Source organism: Octopus bimaculoides, chromosome 4 (assembly GCF_001194135.2).
Source record: "Octopus bimaculoides isolate UCB-OBI-ISO-001 chromosome 4, ASM119413v2, whole genome shotgun sequence".
Taxonomy (NCBI): domain Eukaryota; kingdom Metazoa; phylum Mollusca; class Cephalopoda; order Octopoda; family Octopodidae; genus Octopus; species Octopus bimaculoides.
Genome location: NC_068984.1, coordinates 65132955 through 65152161, shown reverse-complemented (window position 1 = coordinate 65152161; position 19207 = coordinate 65132955). Strand labels below are relative to the sequence as shown.

Genomic DNA, 19207 nt, shown 5'->3' with positions numbered 1-19207 from the left:
CTCTCTCTCTCTCTCTCTCTCTCTCTCTCTCTCTCTCTCTCTCTCTCTCTCTCTCTCTCTCTCTCTCTCTCTCTCCCTTCATTCTGGTTACTACAGAGGGGAGTTGAAAGAAAATTGAAATAGATTATGAGTTTTCTTCAGAACTTTCTTTTTAGATGCATCAATAAACAGATGGAGTTCTGAATAGTGTTTGTTGAATTTTGTGCTTCATAACTCGCATTATCCAAATACATATATATATATAGTTGAAATTTACAGGAAAACAAAGGACAAAGACAGGTGTATAAACAACAAGTAGGTGTATTAGTTTGATGCTTGGGGAGGTGAAAAAGTCTTCTATGTTTCGAGCCTACACTCTTTAACAGAAAGGAACAGGAGAAATTAAACAGAGAGAGAATAAAAAACTTGTAGATTTAGCGGTTAATCATATATATCTGTGTGCGTGTGTGTAACATATAATTCTATTAAATTAGATAAATATACATGTATTTGATAAATATATTATATATCGTTGAAGACACATGCCCCAAGTGTCACACACTGACACTTGAGGATTGTGCTCTCTGCTAAATTCCCTTCTTTGAAGTCATAAATTCCTGATTCTGCTGTACTGTACAATTCCAAAAGTGCCTCCACTGAGAGAAAGGAGGAAGAGAGTGTAATAAATTTCAACCTAAACCCAAATTAGCTGACCTACTATGAGCCCCATATGATGACAATAAGAATTATTGACTATTTGCTTGTTATTCCGAGAGTAAACTGCATATATTTCCTCCTCTTCCTACTCAAACTCTTGAGATCCACTTCCCTTTCCTCATGCATTTTCATTGTCATCTCTTAACACCTTATTTTCCACAGAATGCTTCTTACTTGCTATTTCCTTTCACTCCGCTTCTTGTCAGTGACAGCCTGTCCTGTCATTATTTCTGCTTGTCTACCACCATTTCCAACTTCATGTAACCTTGACTCTGTCCCTCAGCCTATGCATCTCCTTTGCAGTCTACTCCCATATCCATCCATCCATCCATCCATCCATCCAAGAATATTCATATTTTAGGGAAGTTTAGAAAGATATATGAAATTTAGCATTTATGTAATCCTTCCATTTGATGGAGGATATAAGTGCTGAACATCCAAATAAATTTTACAATGAAATCACTTGAATTTCTCCTTTTTTACTAAAAGCAGAACATATTGCAGTATTTTTCATTCTTGACATGCTCAGCATAGGTACTCATTACTCAAGACCTGATAAAAGGCAAGATTCAACTGATTTTCATTCTACTCAGGTTCATGTACAGCTAGTACATTAGATAACTAGTCACCATAAAAATATTGTAGGTGTTTCAGATTTTCTTTCATAATACATATAATAACTTTATCACTTTAATGCAAATTAATAAAATCCTTAAGAAATTTTATGCAAAATATATTGGATTTTCATCTTTCACATTATATATCAAGCAAGAAGAATAAGGGATTGTTGTTGAATATTCATACATGCCATTTCCCTTGTAGAAAATAGCTGTAACATTTACATTCTAAATCATAGCATATTTCAGCTTCCACTAACCTGTGACATATAATTCCAGAATATTGCAATAAATTTTGAATTTATGTAGAATCTGCTTTCCTGAACACTAGAGATTACTTTTAAATTATTGCACTTTGTTGATTTCTGGATTAAAGGCTTGGATTAATAATATATAATTACTTGTAAATATTAAATCAGGTTCCTTTGAAATCCAAGCCAATATTTCATTCTTCCTTTCTTATTTAACATCTTTTTATGAAGGTGATTGCATCATTTACTTAATGTTGACTTTTAAACCATTAGACTCTATTTCACTTCTTCTCTTCTGGCCATATGTAGGAGGACTTGTAGACATTATTGCAAACTCATGAAACATTCAGTTATGCTGCCATTACACTTACAACTGTGGCAAGATTCTAACTTGCAGCACATAATACTAAGCTACTTGAGAATTAAGTTGAAATTCATTTATGGCTTGTAAGTTAGACATCCTGAGTTTTAGCTCTATAAATAATTAATAATTAATGATATGATGCAAACTCCTCACAATGCCATATTGATGACAGGATAGCAGACTCTGCATGAGATTTATAAAATTGGGAGTGAGATTTTAAGAAAACAAAATGTATTATTTTTTTTTTTTCATTCTAACTTTTGAAAATGTTAATTCTGTAGGTGAAGTAAATGGGATTTCTTTTCCAACATAAAAATTGTGTTATAGATGCATTACTAGAGTCTTTCCATCTTGCATTCAAACTGTGCTTCATGTACTTTGATAGGCTTCTTAGTTTGATTTATTACCTTGATTGAAGGTTTGAGCAATTTTCTGCATAGCAAAATTAAAGGATTTTGATTTTAAGTTTAGAAAAATAGACTCTTTAATTAAGGAACATAAAATTTATTTTCTGTTTAAAAAGATAAAATCCTAGAATTCTTATTGTGATGATATTTTCTTATAAACCAATGTGGTCATGCTTTTCCTTCATCAATAGCCATATGTAACAAGTAAAGAATGAAATCTACAAGGTCGTTGAAAAAGAATGATCAGATGTGTTGATGCTTTCTCTAGTTAAATTAAATTAGATGCATTTGGTCCCATGTTGGTATTTAATAGAGTGACTAATTTTGGAGACAAAATTCTTCTGAAAGGAATCCAAGTGATAATATTAGCAGAATTGCATGCAGAAAAATGAAGATATTAGTTAAAATAGTGGCATGGTCAAAAAGAAAATTCCAGTTTTACCACCATGAAATCACTGTAGCATATGTTATGCTATCTTATGTATTTTTAATCACATCATTAACTGAAATGAGATGAAAAAAAATTTTCTAAATGAATTTTGCCATAGCACATTTCTCACTCACTATTATAAGCAAAAATAGTACTTGTTATTTTTTTAAATAATTTTTGAAAAAATTTCATATAAAATCGCTGTTTAAAATACAGATATTGCAGATCCTCCCATATCTAGCCTCAATTGGCTTGTTATGCATCATTAGAAGAATCAGCTAATTGCATTCTTGTTGGACAAAATCTCAGCTGTGTGGTTGGTTACTGATAAGAGCCAAACTGTACTTTCCTCTGCATGGTTGATCATGTATTTCAAATGAGCCACAATTGAATATATTACAAGATTGCTCTGGTAGAAATAGTATCAGATATAGAACAGTCAAGTAAATCTGACTGGCTCCACTGTATTGCCAGTCTCTACTGATTTCTTTGATTCACTGAAGTAGTACAGATTGTTCTGGTGATATAAATCACACTAAATACATATGGTCATTTCTGTAGAACAATAACATCATTCAGTGATTCTACATATTTATTTTAGACAGTATTTTACTAAAATTATTAATTTTCCTATTTCCATGCTTATATAGGTGGAATGTTTTACAAAAAAATGACTGTTTGATAATGGTTATACAAGTTGTTTTTATAACTACATGACTAACCTAATCCTAACTAAACTAACCAACTGTAAATTAAGACTAGAATATGTTTATCAACTAAATAGGTAAAAGAAGCAACATTGTATGCTTTAAATAGAAGAGGGTTATTACAAACTATGGTGTAATGTTTGCCCTGTTGTTTATTTGGTACATTGTCTAAAACTCACAGCAGTTACACCTCTTAAAGTTTTCAGGTCCTAATAATTTGAAATACTCCCCAATAGTTTATGAAAGTAAACATTTGATACTCATTAAATATGTAAGCATATATTTCCCTCCAGTTTGTGTTAGGGAAATATATACTTACATATTTAAATATATGCTTAGCAAGCATAAGACCTTGAGAAGCTCATCTTTTGAAGTTGGAATACTTACAGGAACTGAAATAGTGTTTAGTAATCACCAGTAAGTTTAGACATGGTCTCTTCTCCTTTCCCTAACAGTTTTACAGCCCCTCATATTTATGTTAAACCATAAAAATCTTGGTGGCTGAAATAGAAATGATGCTTTTATGTTCTCCCTGCTCTCTCTGTTTTTAATCGTAAGCACTTAAAGGATAAGTTCTCTTCTTTTAAGAGATAGAGAGATAGCTACATAGTGGTCGTTAGTAAGGATATTGCAAAAAACCATTGCTAATAATCGTCTTTCATTATTGTTAAACATTATTAAAATCAAAACATATTAATTTAGAATGGCAAGCTCTGAATGACAGACCTTTTGGACACCTGCCAGCATTGAAAAATTAACATTAAAATAGCAAGAATGAAGAAACAAAAATAATGGTGATACTATGATAATCAAGGTGATGCTGATGATGATATGATAAAGATGAAAATAATGGTGATGAATTCCAACTGTTCTGTTTGATTCTTTAAAGCAAAATATGTCTTTACTATGCAGTATGGGTGAGAAATGTGTTTAGTTAAGTTTGTATACTGGAAAGTAAATAATCAATCTTCTATTTAAATAAGTCAGTTTTATCTATTCTACTTTCTGGTTGATATAACCGGATTTCCTGATGCTGTGTCTAGCTTTCTCAGTTATGTAGTACCTGATCATAGTAATAGACATATTATAACCCGATTTCCTGCTAGTATGCATTAACTTTAAATCCTTCTGTCCCAATTTCCTGCTGATATATTACAATTTCCTGTACATGCTGAACAATTTTAAAAATATACCTCTAGGCTATTTATTTAAATCATACAGAATATTACAAGACTAAAATTACAAAATAGGAAAAAAAAAATCAATCAATATTGACCTGACTGATTTAGAAATTTAATTCCAGCTTATATTTTGAGTAAGCAAAAATATTATTGTATGGAGTATTACTGAATCATATTTCATCTTCAAGAAACAAAGTTAATTGTAAATTCCTTCCAGACATCGATTGTACTACATACATGACTACTCAAGAGCAAATAGCCTTTAACTAATGCCATTCTTTACTGGAAATTTGAGTGATTTTCAGAATTCTGCAGTACCATAAATTTCCATCTGAGTTATACAAATTGGTACTGCACCAAAATCAAAGATTTTAAATTTGTTAAATTGTTTGACAATACTATACTATAACTGGTGATGCCTAAAAAATGAAAAAGATTATTTATCTATAGATTGAGTACTTAAAAGAATCAGGAAGTTCAGTCTTTCTCTTTTTGCATGAGATAACATTTACACACTTGACATATTTCTTGACAGAATAAAGAATTTTTTTAAAAAGTGATACTTTAGAAGTTCATGAGTTATTAAAAAGAGCTTGAAATACTTTAAAATGCTTATGATGGCTGCTCAGCAGAGCAAACATCAATGTAAAACATTTGAAATGTAAAGAATAGTGTTATTCATATAAAAACTTCTTCGGCTCATTGTATTATGAATCATCAGACTTCAAAGTGCTGAAGGTGCTGAAATGTTAATCCAAAATTTATATGTTCAAACTTATCTATAAGTATTATATTGTGTTTTTACTTGGACTCTTTGCATTTTAATTGTAATAATTTTCAAATAGGAATCTCTGAACAAACTCAGCTGTTACAAATTTCCTGCTAATTCTCAAATATTTCAAAACATTAAAAGCATGTAAATATGAAAGAACGAACTTAAAATTACCTACAGTAAATTGTAATTCTGGGCGTATACATTTCTTTGTTATTGCAGTTTATGCTACAATCTACAGTTAATAATCTTAAATATTAATAAAGAAATGTTTTAGTGTATTCTGTAGCCATAAAGCTTTCTACTTTCTGTTATAGGCACAGGGTCTGAAGTTTGGTAGGAGTTGGGTAGTTGATTTCATCAATCCCATTACTTGGCTGATATTTATTTTGTTGATCCTGAAAGGAGGAAAAGCAAAGTTGACCTTGGCAGAATTTGAACTCAGAATGTAATACCACTAAGCATATTTTCCAGTGTGTTACCAATTCTGCCAGAGTGATGCATAACGGACCATATATACTGATGTATAAGACATGCTCCTTTTATTCTTAAATGTAACAAAATATTGACATCTGTCTAATCTGACCATACTACAGATAGGGTACTGAGTGTATGATGAGACATGTTGAATTTATTTTCCCCCAAAATATACTGTTTTTCCACGAAAAGTAGGGTTTGTCTTATGTAAAAGTACACCAGGAAATATAGTAGATCTGAAAATAGATAGAGTAGGTATTTGGTAGATGGAAACTGAAATAAGCCTGTCATATATGTGTATGTATACATATATATATATATATATATATATATATATATATAGATGACAGGTTTATACATACAGATATATGACAGGCTTATTTCAGTTTCCATCTACCAAATCCACTCACAAGGCTTTGGTCAACCTAAGGCTATAGTAGGAGACACTTACTGTGGGGCTGAACCCAGAATCATGTAGTTAGGAAGCAAGCTAACCACACAGCCATGCCTACACCTATAAATATGCTGATTTTCTTATCTAATTACTTTAATTCACCATGTGGGACCTTAAAACTTCATCAGACCAAGTGGGGTTCTGTCAACTAGAATAGATTTTCTCCTGAAACTGATATGATATGATATGATATGATATATATATATATATATCTGTGTGTGTGTGTCCATGCTTGTGTCACATCACTGCTTGACAACTAGTGTTGGTGTGTTTACATTCATAACTTAGCTGGTAGTTACTGGTAGAATAAGAACCAGACTCAAAAGAAAAAAAATAAGTACTGGGTTTGATTCACTTGACTACCAAAAAAAAAAAAAAGATCAAAGGTAGTGCCCCAGCATGGCCACAATCTAATGACTGAAACAAGTACAAATTAAAAGATACAGAATATTTAGATTATTGGATTTCTTGTATTTCTTGTTATTATAAAATATATGTTGCATTTAGTAGATAGGTATGATAACTTTTAGAATAATGTATACAGAGATTTTGATGAACTGATTCTTGCACTTTTGTTTCATTTCTGTCATCATCATCATCATCATCGTTTAACGTCCGCTTTCCATGCTAGCATGGGTTGGACGATTTGACTGAGGACTGGTGAAACCAGATGGCAACACCAGGCTCCAGTCTGATTTGGCAGAGTTTCTACAGCTGGATGCCCTTCCTAACGCCAACCACTCAGAGAGTGTAGTGGGTGCTTTTACGTGTCACCCGCACGAAAACGGCCACGCTCGAAATGGTGTCTTTTATGTGCCACCCGCACAAGCCAGTCCAGGGGCACTGGCAACGATCTCGCTCGAAAATCCTACGGGAGCCAGTCAGGCAGTACTGGCAACAGCCACGCTCAAAATGGTGCATCTCATGTGCCACCCGCACAAGAACCAAGTTAACTTAATTATTTTAATTCAAACTTATTTGCAAATTTCTTATCAGTTTTGTTTTGCAATCGTCTTTATATATAATGTTATCAAATAAGAATTAATTTGTTTCTAGGAAATATCTGATGCATTTAGGCATAAATTATTTAATTAAACTTAGAAGAGGAAATGTATAAAAATACTGTTGACTTTTGATGAAATTATAAGTAAAAAGGTTTAGAAATAATTTTCACTTTTTCTTTTACTTCAAGATGTCATTATCACTTCTGAAATAATATCGTGCAATAGGGACATTAAAACTAATATGTATTTCTATTAGGCAATATTGGGATTTTATTTTCTATTTATTGGTACCATGTATGATTTCATCATCTTTACCATTTTTGGTTGAGAAGGGGTTGAAAGTACTCTTTCTCTTTCTTTTCTCTCTTTTACGCTCTCTAATCAGAATTTCATATCACATTTATTGGCATCAAGTTTAAAGCTGTATTTTTTGGTAATTCTCCAGTGCAACAGGGTCTGTCTTTTTTATATCAAAAGCAATTATTTGTTACAAATTTTTGAAGCCATCTGTGACATTTTTTTCTCTCTCTTTCTCTCAACATAAAACACCTTCTACATATTGGTGTCTCTGGGTACAACATTATGATCAATGGTTTGTATAATAATGACAAATATTAATCATATTTAGACATTTACATCATAATCTCATCTCTAATAGCCTGTCAGTTCCTTGATTTTTATATTTTATTATTTTTTTTCACATTTTATCTTTTCTTTCTGTTCTTTCTTGACTCTAATGCTCATCCATCCTACATAAAAGCTTTTGCTTGATTTGATGTGACATTTTTTTTCCCTTAATAGTAAAGTTATTACTGAAATCTATTGAGTGACATCAAAGTTCTCTTTCCATTGAAATAAATTATTTTTTTCTGTCATCATCATCATCATCATCCTTTTTCTTCTTTGCTATCTTTTCATCATTATTGTCAATATCATTAGCAGAAATTTATTAATATATTCAGTTTTTGTCAATAGTATTATAGAAGAAATTATAGTTTCAATTGGGACCTCAACATGTGAAATTTTAAAGAAATATTTGAATGCTAAATGTTCTAATAGTTTGCATATACTAAGTTTTGTACTTATATATATTTGCATGTGCCAGCATAGAACTATGTAATATAATTAAATGCAACAACAAAGAAAAAAAAATAATCAGTTTCCTCTAGTATAGCACTTAGATTGCTTAATAACTTAATGTTTCTGTTTCCATTTCACTAATGTACAAATGATGTCCTCATAGTAATCATTTTTGCAAACATTACCTTTATAATGATGATCTTAAAATTATTCATCATTATTGTTAGCTGTAGAATTTTCCATATATTGTAATAATATACACAGTATTAGTTTATCAGTCTATTACCTCTTTTCAGTTTGTTCTATTCTACATAAGTCTTTATCTTTCCTGTCGACAAGTCTTTTTTAAGTACATATCAGTAACTATGCTTTCTTGAAAAAATAAAAAAGTAAACTCTTCTATTACGATTTGATAAATGATCTACAATCTCAGCTTCAATAGTTAAGATTTCATTTTGTCCATTAATATTTTTTCACTCTTTAAAATATGAAACAGATTCTGTTTATTTGGTGTCTATAACCATCAGTTTTTACATTTGATATTGTAAGTTTTATTTTTTTAAATATATATTTTTCATTCCAATGTTTATGATATCCATCAACTGGTATCTGATACACTATAAGAAAAAAAAAGGAACAAATACATGTAAAGATGATATGATTGAGTTGTTACTGTACATTTTTGTCTCACTGAAATGGTTTAAAAAATCTATTTCTTTGCTAACAACATTGTGCACATAGTATTGGTGTTTTCATAATGGATACTGAACTGTGAAGCCATTGAAAGTATGATGTGACAATGAATGTCTTCATTGAAATATGAACTGTAGAATAAAATTGAAAGATTGGGGAATGAATGAAGAGAAAAATCAATTATGCAAATGTAAGGAAGTTAAAACACTCGCTCACAAAATCAAAGAAGCAAAATCTAGAAAACATATTAAGCACTTTCTTGAATTGATGTTGCAAGAAAGGCCTGAAAATCTGGTAGCACCACCATTTGATTCACACACACTCGCATATCACAAATACTCATATGTAGGATTATAAATTATTTTTCTCTTTAGGGGTTGGTGCGGAAATTTTCAGTATTTGTCCTGAGAAGTAAAGTAGTGCAAAAAATTTTGTCATTTAGTTTAACTAGATTGTACTATTAACAATGATGATGGCTATCATATTAAAATAAGTACTTAAGGATGGCCTGACTGTATGCCAAAATCATGCTGGAAGCTAGAAACTTACATTTAAAAAATCTGTATTGTTTGCATTGTAACATGAGAACAAAATATTTTACTCTTGTTTGCTTCCTTATATCTTTTGTATTGCATTTTTTTTATTCTCCAACAATTTATGCAAATTTCTAAATTATCAGAACTACACAATGTAAGCTAAAAAATCTATTCAAACTAAAGAAAATTTATATTATCTTCCTACTCCTTTCCCTCTTTTTATTCTCCTCTTCTTTACAATAGTAAACATGATTTCTAACTGGGGCATAATGCCAAAATATTTCGAGAAAGATATAGCAAATTCAAGTACTTCCTATGTACTCGCTTTTATCAACCCTAGAAGGCTGATAAAACAGAATTTCCTTTTTGGGATCTGGAATGAATGCATAAAATGATATAATTAAATTATTTTTGTCATGTGCTGTGGAATATCATTTATTTCACATGAAGTAGTCACAGTAGTCCATAACCATACTCATTACTAACTTCACTTGAACACACCTTGGTGCATTTAAAACCAAACCAAATACACCAAAATATATTTTTATCTGTCCATACTCTATTCTTATAAAGTCACACATTCTACTGACTGTCATATTATATAGCTGGTTATATTTTTCTCTGGTAATTTTATGTTACAAAGTTGCTACAAGTTAATTTGATTATATTATTAATTCTTAAAGCTTGAAAGTTTGGCTTGAGATTTTAAGTTGTTAGTAATATGTGATTTTTAATGTCTTCATGAAACTCTCTGTGACTATATCAGGCATTAACTATAATGATGTATGCACATGATGCATTTAAAAAATTATGTATGGTGTACACATATGCATTTATCTTTCTATGCATTCATTGATTTTTGATATTTTAAGTCTAGTTAGACATGTAAGGAAATAATAACATATTATTATGGAATGAGTACAATTGCTAGGAGGTGTCAATTCATCACAATTTGTTATAGAAATGTATGTTATTAGCTATGCTCAAATTCTGTTTGATTGCATATATAAATTAAGTCCAATTTTTTTGTTAAGTTTTTCATTGTTTTATGAATATGTTAGTATAGGTGTTAATTTATTCCCACAAAACTGATTATCTTCATGCCTTGTTAAAAGTGTCTTCATTAATCAACAGAATTGTTTTTTTTCCTTTTTATCTAAAATCTAAAACAAAAGTTGCCAGTACACACACACGCTCCCCCCCTCTCTCTCTATCTATCTATCTCACCTTCACACACACACACGTGCATGCATGCACTCATTCATTAGTGTACTGCTTGGTTAGTGCATACAATATTTTCATTTTCTGCTCAGAAAATTGCATTGTAGTATGTCATTAAGAAAATGAGGAAGTTCTTGACTTAGAAGTTAAGGAGTAATACCCATTGAAGCAATCTTTGGTGGTTATTTTCAATTCATACTTTTTCAAGATTATTATTATTGGAGAAAAATGGCATTCTTTTTCACTTTACCTATTTATATTATTCACTAGTGACTTAAGATTGATCACAGTCCCCTTTCTTTTATGTTCATTTTCCCCGAAGACTTCTTTTCATTCTGTTTGTGTTTGTATGTATGTTTTTGTGTGTGTCTGTGTGTGTGGGTGTCTGTGTGTGCATATTACCTATTAGCTTATATATCAATTTCAAAACTGATTATTTCAGAAAATGTGATTATGTTTAGTAAATTTGTTCCCTCTGTTAAGTCGTTAAAATCTTGTCACATACTAACTCAGGAGAGATAGTTTGGTGTAAAACCTATTAACCTTGATAATGTAAATTGCTTGTTTTGTGGGGGGTGGGGTTTATTAATTAGAATTTATGAATGAATAAATTTTAAGTTTACTACTCTCTTTAAATTTCATATCCAAAGCAAACAGTATACTAATTTATTTTCATAGTAGGTTCGTGTTAACCAATTTAATGGTTGGAATATTATTAATAAACTAATTAAAAATAAATATACTAGGGGAAAAGAACAATATTTGTCAATGATTAATATGTTTTCATTTTCCAAGCATGATGACAGGACCATTTCAGATGACATGTTTTAGTCTTATTCTGAACTCAGTGAAGCATAACCTTCCTATATTTGCTGATGTGATGTATGACTTCCTAAGTAAATATAAGAGATTGTAAAGGAAAATTAGTTTTGTGTTGATAAATAAAAATAATTTGTTTTCTATTTTACTTTAAAATATATGTAGCTATTATACTTACTATAGCATAGTATGTTATATCATTTGCTTTGTTTTAGATTGAAATAGGTACTTTATTTAAACAGTTGAGAAATATGGCTGTGTGGTAAGAAGTTTGCTTCCCAATCACATGGTTCCAGGTTCAGAACTACTGCATGTAACTTTGGGCAAGGGTCTTCTTTTATAGCCACAGGCTGACCAAAGCTTTGTGAGTGTATTTGGTTGATGGAAACTGAAAGGAACCCATCGTGTGTGCATATGTGTGTGCATGTGTGTGCGTGTGTGCATGTGTGTGCGTGTGTGTCTGAATTTTTGTGTTTGTATTTGTCCTCACCACCATTTGACAATAAGTGTTGATGTATTTATGCCCCCATAACACAGTAGTTCAGGAAAAGAGATTGACAGAATAAATACCAGACTTAAAAGAGAAAATAAGTACAATTCATTCAACTGAAAGTCCTTCAAGGTGGTACCCCAGCATGGCCACGGTCAAATGACTGAAACAAGTAAAATATAAAGACAGATTGCGAATATTGCAATTTTAAAAAAACTCATTCAAGAATATTTTTTTCAATGTTTATTAAATTCTTATGAAGTACATGATTAATTTTGTATCTTGCATTTCATCTTCCATATTTTGTATGAGAAAAACAGTTATTGCAAAGCAAAATGCTGGATTACATTGCATTTCAACCCTATTCTAGACACATAATTAAGTTCACTTTCTCAAGTTTACTTGATGCACAAAATAGGTTTCCACTCCCACTTTGTGATCAAATAAATAATGCATCCAGCTGTAAAAATTAGTTTCTCCTACAAAACACATTCTCTCTCATGTAACTATGGTGGAAATGGATGTAAAAAGAGTTAAAACATTAAACTAGAAATTCACAAGACAATTTAGGTGAAAGTCTGCTTTGATAGTGTCAGAATATTTTTAACAGGAAACATTCAGATCATATGGTGTCAAAAGTTCATATGAAATTATTATGTAGATAGTTTATTTATTTCATAGCGTAAAGAAAATGAAAATTGTATAAAACAATATTAAATGCAAAATGATTGCAAGTAGAGTGGTTAGTAAGTAATATATGTTTCAACGTTGATGTGCGTGTGCTGAGAAATAAAATAGTCATGTTTGTGGAAATACTGAGAACTGAATGTATTAGAATGCAACTACTAGGAGATGGGGCTATGTCCAATGAATGTAAAAGTGTTATACTGTACTTTAAAGGAAACTGAAGTAACAAGAGAGTTACAATAGAGAAAATATTAAAAAAAATAAAAAAAGAAATGATTAAATTGAAGTAGATGTGTTTAAATAATGTGAGGATATTTTGTAGATGCAACAATCAATTGTGATGGCTTAGAAAGGATTTAATAAATCATTTCACTTTTGAGTTGCTATGAAAATGTGTATTTCCCAATGACATTGTAATTTATTCTGATAATTAGTCTAGCAAATCAAATCACTTTCCTCTCTATTTAAGTAGAAGAATATTACTCCATAACATTGGACTGTTATTGTATGATATCAAAATTTACATACACAGAGAAACTAACTCAATCTATAGCGCAATCAAAATAATGACTTTTATATTATAATGATTTCTAATTAGATATTAGTTATAATACAAACACTGTTAATGCATTAACAATTAATTATTGTTGTAGGAATTTTGCTCTAAAGTTAAAAGTTCACTTAATGATTCATCGTAATATTTAAAACGCAAAAACTCTTCTTCAGTACTTTCTATACTGCTGAGATTGAAAGAAGATAACAAAGCAATTGGACCATGGCTATGCTGAGATACCACCTTGAGCAGTTTTAGCCAAACAAATTGACCCCAGATCTTATTTGTTAAAGCTTGGTACTTATTTTATCAGTCTCTTTTGCCAAAATACTAAGTGACGGTGACTTAAACAAACACTGGTTGTCAAGTGATATTGGAGACAAATGCAAGCACAAAGAAATACACATATGCACGCATGAGCACATGTGATGGACTTCTTTCAGTTTCCAATTACCAAATCCATTCACAAGGTTCTGGTCAACATGTGCTATAGTTGAAGAGAATTTCCCAAGATGCCATGCAGTAGGACTGAACTCAGAAGCGTGAGGTTAATAGGCAATCATCTTACCACAAAACCATGTCTGTGTGTGCACGCACGCACACACACACACACACACACACACACACACACTATGAAAGGCATTCTGGTGTTAGAAAGAGCATTGAGCCATAGAAATCATGCTATAGCAGACATTGGCACTTGATGCAATACTCTTGTTTGTTGGATTCTTTCAAATCATTGAACCCATACCAGCTGGAAGACAGACATTAAAGGATGATGATGATGATGTGGTGTCCTGTAATATTTTTTGAATTGTGAGTTACTGCTGAATGCTTCCTTGGTTTCTTCTCTCTAAGAGCTATGTTAAAGCTAAATTCATTGATGCAACTCATCCACAACCAAATAAGTATATATGAAAATTGTTAAATTGGTGTACTTTTAAGTCTCTAAGAACAATGGCTATAAAAGGATTTGTTATTATAATTGTTTCTCTTACTTAGCTACTGTTATTAGTTTTAAGAAATTGGTACTGTCTTTACAAATATCTACTACAGAGTCATTAATCACGACAAACTTGCAATGTTGAGACAAAATATGCAATCCTTCAATATTTGAATTATGGCCACATTATTAAAACTTTTTTATTGATGATAAATGTATCCATTAAATTACTTACCATGGTACAGTTATAATTTGCTCGTTATGAATGTTTTGTCCCAGCATCCTCTTGAACATAATAGTTCAAATGAATTAAAAAATAAACAGGAAAAGACAATAACTACTTCATATAGCCACTGTTTCTGAACACAAACCCAATCTAATTATATAAGATATGTTGAGAATTTTATTGAATGGGAGGCATTGACAGAGACTGTTTAGTGTGACTGAAAGATATGGTCCAGTAGTATGGAAAACCCTTCAATTAAATTGATGATACTGTACTATGTCCTTGCAGAAAATTCTGGAATAATAAATCATAAACAAGTAAATAGTAAAAATGATAATTATGCCACTACTTGAACCATATATTTCCATATTTTTCTCAACTCCTATGAATAATAATCAATACAATTTTTTAATATTTTCTACATGTTATACAAATTCTTTTATTACATGATATATATATATATATATATATATATATATACACACATACACATAAACTTTTCTTACAACATTCTTCCCAATTCCTTTTCTTATGAATTGCAACTATGTCAACAAACTTAAAGAAAAACAAAGAATATTCACAAATGTGAAAGGAAGTTGTTTATCTAGAAAAACCTGACAGCTTAGCTAAATAAACACCATTAGACTCTTCAGAATATTTATATCAAAAAAAAAAAAAAGGAAGAAAAAGAATGAAAGGAAAAGCTTTCAACAGGAATTGAAAAATATAGCAAACAATTTAATATTTTGTCACTTCTGTTTAAGTTTTGTTATTGCTTGATATAATTTGAATTTTCTCTTTGGTTTCCCATTTGGGATCTTGGCACCATCATGATCATTACTGCCACTACCACTACTGCCATCAGTGGTATCATCATCATCAACATCACCACTACCATCATCATTAACACCATTACCACCGTCATCATCATTGTCATTTCTTTGCTTTTTTAAATCAAAAACATGTAGATTTCTTTGCTTGTGTGCTTACAGTAGTTTTATCAAGACGAGTTTATTTTGAATTTACATTTAGCTTTTCCATTCAGACAATTGATAAACTTTGTTTCTAATTCAGTTTGATATAATTTTATTCCTTTTATTTGTAAAAAAGTTGCTCCCCAACGCTTTTTCTATGTATGTATGTATGTAGTGGAGGCGCAATGGCCCAATGGTTAGGGCAGCGGACTCGCGGTCATAGGATTGCAGGGGATGGCGGCGAACCCTGCTGTACTCTTCCACCACAACTTTCTCTCACGCTTACTTCCTGTTTCTGTTGTGCCTGTAATTCAAATGGTCAGCCTTGTCACACTGTGTCACGCTGAATATCCCTGAGAACTACGTTAAGGGTACACGTGTCTGTGGAGTGCTCAGCCACTTGCACGTTAATTTCACGAGCAGGCTGTTCCATTGATCAGATCGACCGGAACCCTCGACGTCGTAAGCTACAGAGTGCCAACAACATGTATGTATGTATGTGTGTGTGTGTGTGTATGTGTGTGTGTGTATGTGTGTGTGTGTATGTGTGTGTGTGTATGTGTGTGTGTGTGTGTGTGTGTTCCATCTTACCTCTCATAGGTACTCTAGGATGCATCATCAGTGATGCTCCTGAAATTTTGGAGGGTTTCAGGTCTTTCAACATCAGGCCTCATCCTCAATCATTTGACCCAACTCAGGCTGACAAAGCCTCAGTTTGTACCCCAGCCGAAATAAGATCGATTTCTTTATTTAAATCCAACTAGTCACTTTCTCTCCAGCTTTGTACATAGAATATATCCCTCCCCACCACCACCTTCTCTGATACGCTGGTCATTCTAAGAGCTCGCTCAGAGCTTTGTTGATATCACATTGCTTGCAGCTGATAGTCTTCTTCACTAGCCCCTTAGTAATGCTTCATTAAAGTTCTTAGCTCATGCTAAAGTTGTTGTATTTTGGTGGCTCTATGGCTTTCATTATAGGGTATCTTGTAGTCATGTACTTTGATAAGGCTGAATCTGAATTGGTAGTTAGTGTATCAGCCTTCTTTGCCAAACCACTAAGACTCAAAGATGTTAACTGTCCAACACGAATTGTCAAGCAGTGAGAAAGAAGCACCAATGTATGTGCACAACATACACACATGTACATACACACATGTACATACATACATACATTTACACATACATTTCCATGTACCAGATTCACTTACTATAAATACCTTGTGCCAAAGCATTTTGTTGTATTTTATACATTAGGTTTGAAGGCACTTTAAGAATTCGTTTGGTTACTTCCCATCTACAAAACAACAATGCATGAGTTTATTGTCAGTAAGATTGTAACTCAACTAAACGACCAACAACAGTATTGAGTATTACTTAAGTTTTAATGAACCTCTACATCGTCACATTCTGCTTGCTAGAAATAAATATCAGTCAAATTTGTGATATAACTTACCAACTGTAAAAGACAGAAAAGAAATGCTAAATATTTTGGTCTTTGACATTCATAAAGATAGAATGTAACTGGAACATCTTTGATCCTAGGTTTGCTCTATCATAGTTGTCTTGTGGGATCAACAATAACAACAACAACAACAATGCAAAACTTAATTATTGTTTCAATTTTTTTTAAGAACACCTTTGAAGGAAACATTTGATTAAAATAAATATTGTTTATGTTCTCTGAAACTCTGTTGGTTGGTCTCAATCTGAAGTGAACTGTATAGTGTAACATGATGATATTAATTGTTCAAGTTCTGAAACCTTAAAAACATTCAGTATTAATATCCGCTCACATCAACTTTCACAGTAGAAATCATGGTATTAACAAAATTCCTTTGCAGACATGATTATCTTGATAATTAGAGAAAATTGCAATAACTCTTTGCATTGTCTGTTTTTTATGAATTATTCACAATTACACAACTTTGAAATGTTTTAAATGAAGTGAGAACTGCATAATTATTAAGAACATGAAGCTTTATAAATGTGCTGCATACATATTTCAAGTTGGGGTAAATAGGTTACATTTAAAAATTATATGTCTAATTTCTGACAAAGAATACTAAAGAATAGAAAATATTTATGATATATAGCTGATATTATCTGCAGAATATTCCATACAAAGTTTTGCTTCAGATGAAATCATCATCATTATTATTACAGCAACTCATAATTTTTTAAAATTTTTGTGTAGATTTCAAGTTCAGAATTTGGTAAATGATTTTTGCACTTAAAGTTGTTCCTTGTTGAAACTGTCATATTAAAAACTCTTAAGTGTGAGATGCCAAATTATTCACAAGTAATTAATTGTTTATTATTTTTATATTATTTTCCAGGTGTACAGACTTTTTAAAATTCTTCTTGGATCTCGATCGAGCAGAAGTGAACCAATACAGTAGCTGGAATTATGAAGTGTGTGGCAACATTAGCACCATACAAAAGAAACATTATTCATCTGGACGCAGTCTCATCTTAGAATTTCATTCTGATACGGGCCCTGGAAATTACACTGGATTTCGAGGAATATTCCAGTTTTTAGACAAAAGTAAGTGACGACTAAAAATCAGAAATAAAAAAAAAGACCAATGTTGACCTTAAATTATTTTAATCCTAAAGTATTTGTTTATATCTCACTTTGTTGCAGTTTTCACCCATAATTGCTATCAACAAAAATAGAAAGAAATATTAATGTTAAATTTATCAAACTATTTGTACATCATATTCCAGCTTGCAGTTTTGACCTTATGCTTAATAAGGTAATCACCAGAGTTTATTAATGACTGAAACCATAGCAAGTTTTGCTAGTTAAAAAAGATAAAGGCAATTATTTCAGAATTTTTAGAAGATTTCTTAGTTTCATCCATAACTATTAGCAAATAAGTGTAAGTTGATTACTCTGTTTTTGACATTTTGTTGCATGATATTTCTTCAGGTACATATTTGGTTCCAAAGCATATAATTAATTTAAATTAGTAATATTTATTATACTCACAATAGAAATTAATCAACTGGAAATATTCTCAAACATTCTCTTAATATACTTACAGTTAAAGTATAAATGAGAATTATACATATCAAATATGTTTAAATCCCTCAAAAGTTCTGAAAGATAGCTTGGAAGGTATATATAAGAATTTTAAATCTAAATAAATTTCTAGTGTATAAGAAATGAAATGTTTCCTGAAGTTGTTTTTTTTAATGATATTCAATATTAGATGATACTGGGGATTATTTTAAGTAATATTACTTAATAGATAGCAATAACATATGAGAAGAAACTATGATAAACACTATTTTTTATAATTTATTCTGTTGTTAGGATCAGACAGAACAAGTGATATACACTTGTGTTTATTATAATTTCTCTCACATTTACTCTATATATCATAACCAATAATAATACTTAGTGGCAAACAAACCATTGTACTGGAAGCAGACTGGTGTATGATAATATATACAGAGTTCCAAACTGAATGGCTGTGTGCTAAGAAGCTTGTTTCCCAACTACTGTATGGCACATTGGGCAAGTGTCTTCTACTATATAGCCTTGGGCCAACCAAAGCCTTGTAAGTGGATCTGGTAGATTGAAACTGAAAGAAGCCTGTCATATATATATATATATA

The 19207-nt window shown here is 31.2% G+C and overlaps 1 protein-coding gene across 9 annotated transcripts in view; it reads left to right on the top strand.

The window, feature by feature from the left end:
* LOC106882502 (bone morphogenetic protein 1) overlaps positions 1-19207 on the top strand; it is a 987136-nt gene that overhangs the window by 336061 nt on the left and 631868 nt on the right. For all 9 annotated transcript variants that reach the window (XM_052967144.1, XM_052967135.1, XM_052967137.1 and 6 more), the window contains one exon: positions 17921-18129. In XM_052967144.1, the coding sequence (XP_052823104.1) occupies positions 17921-18129 (209 nt within the window). The remainder of the gene's footprint in view (positions 1-17920; positions 18130-19207) is intronic.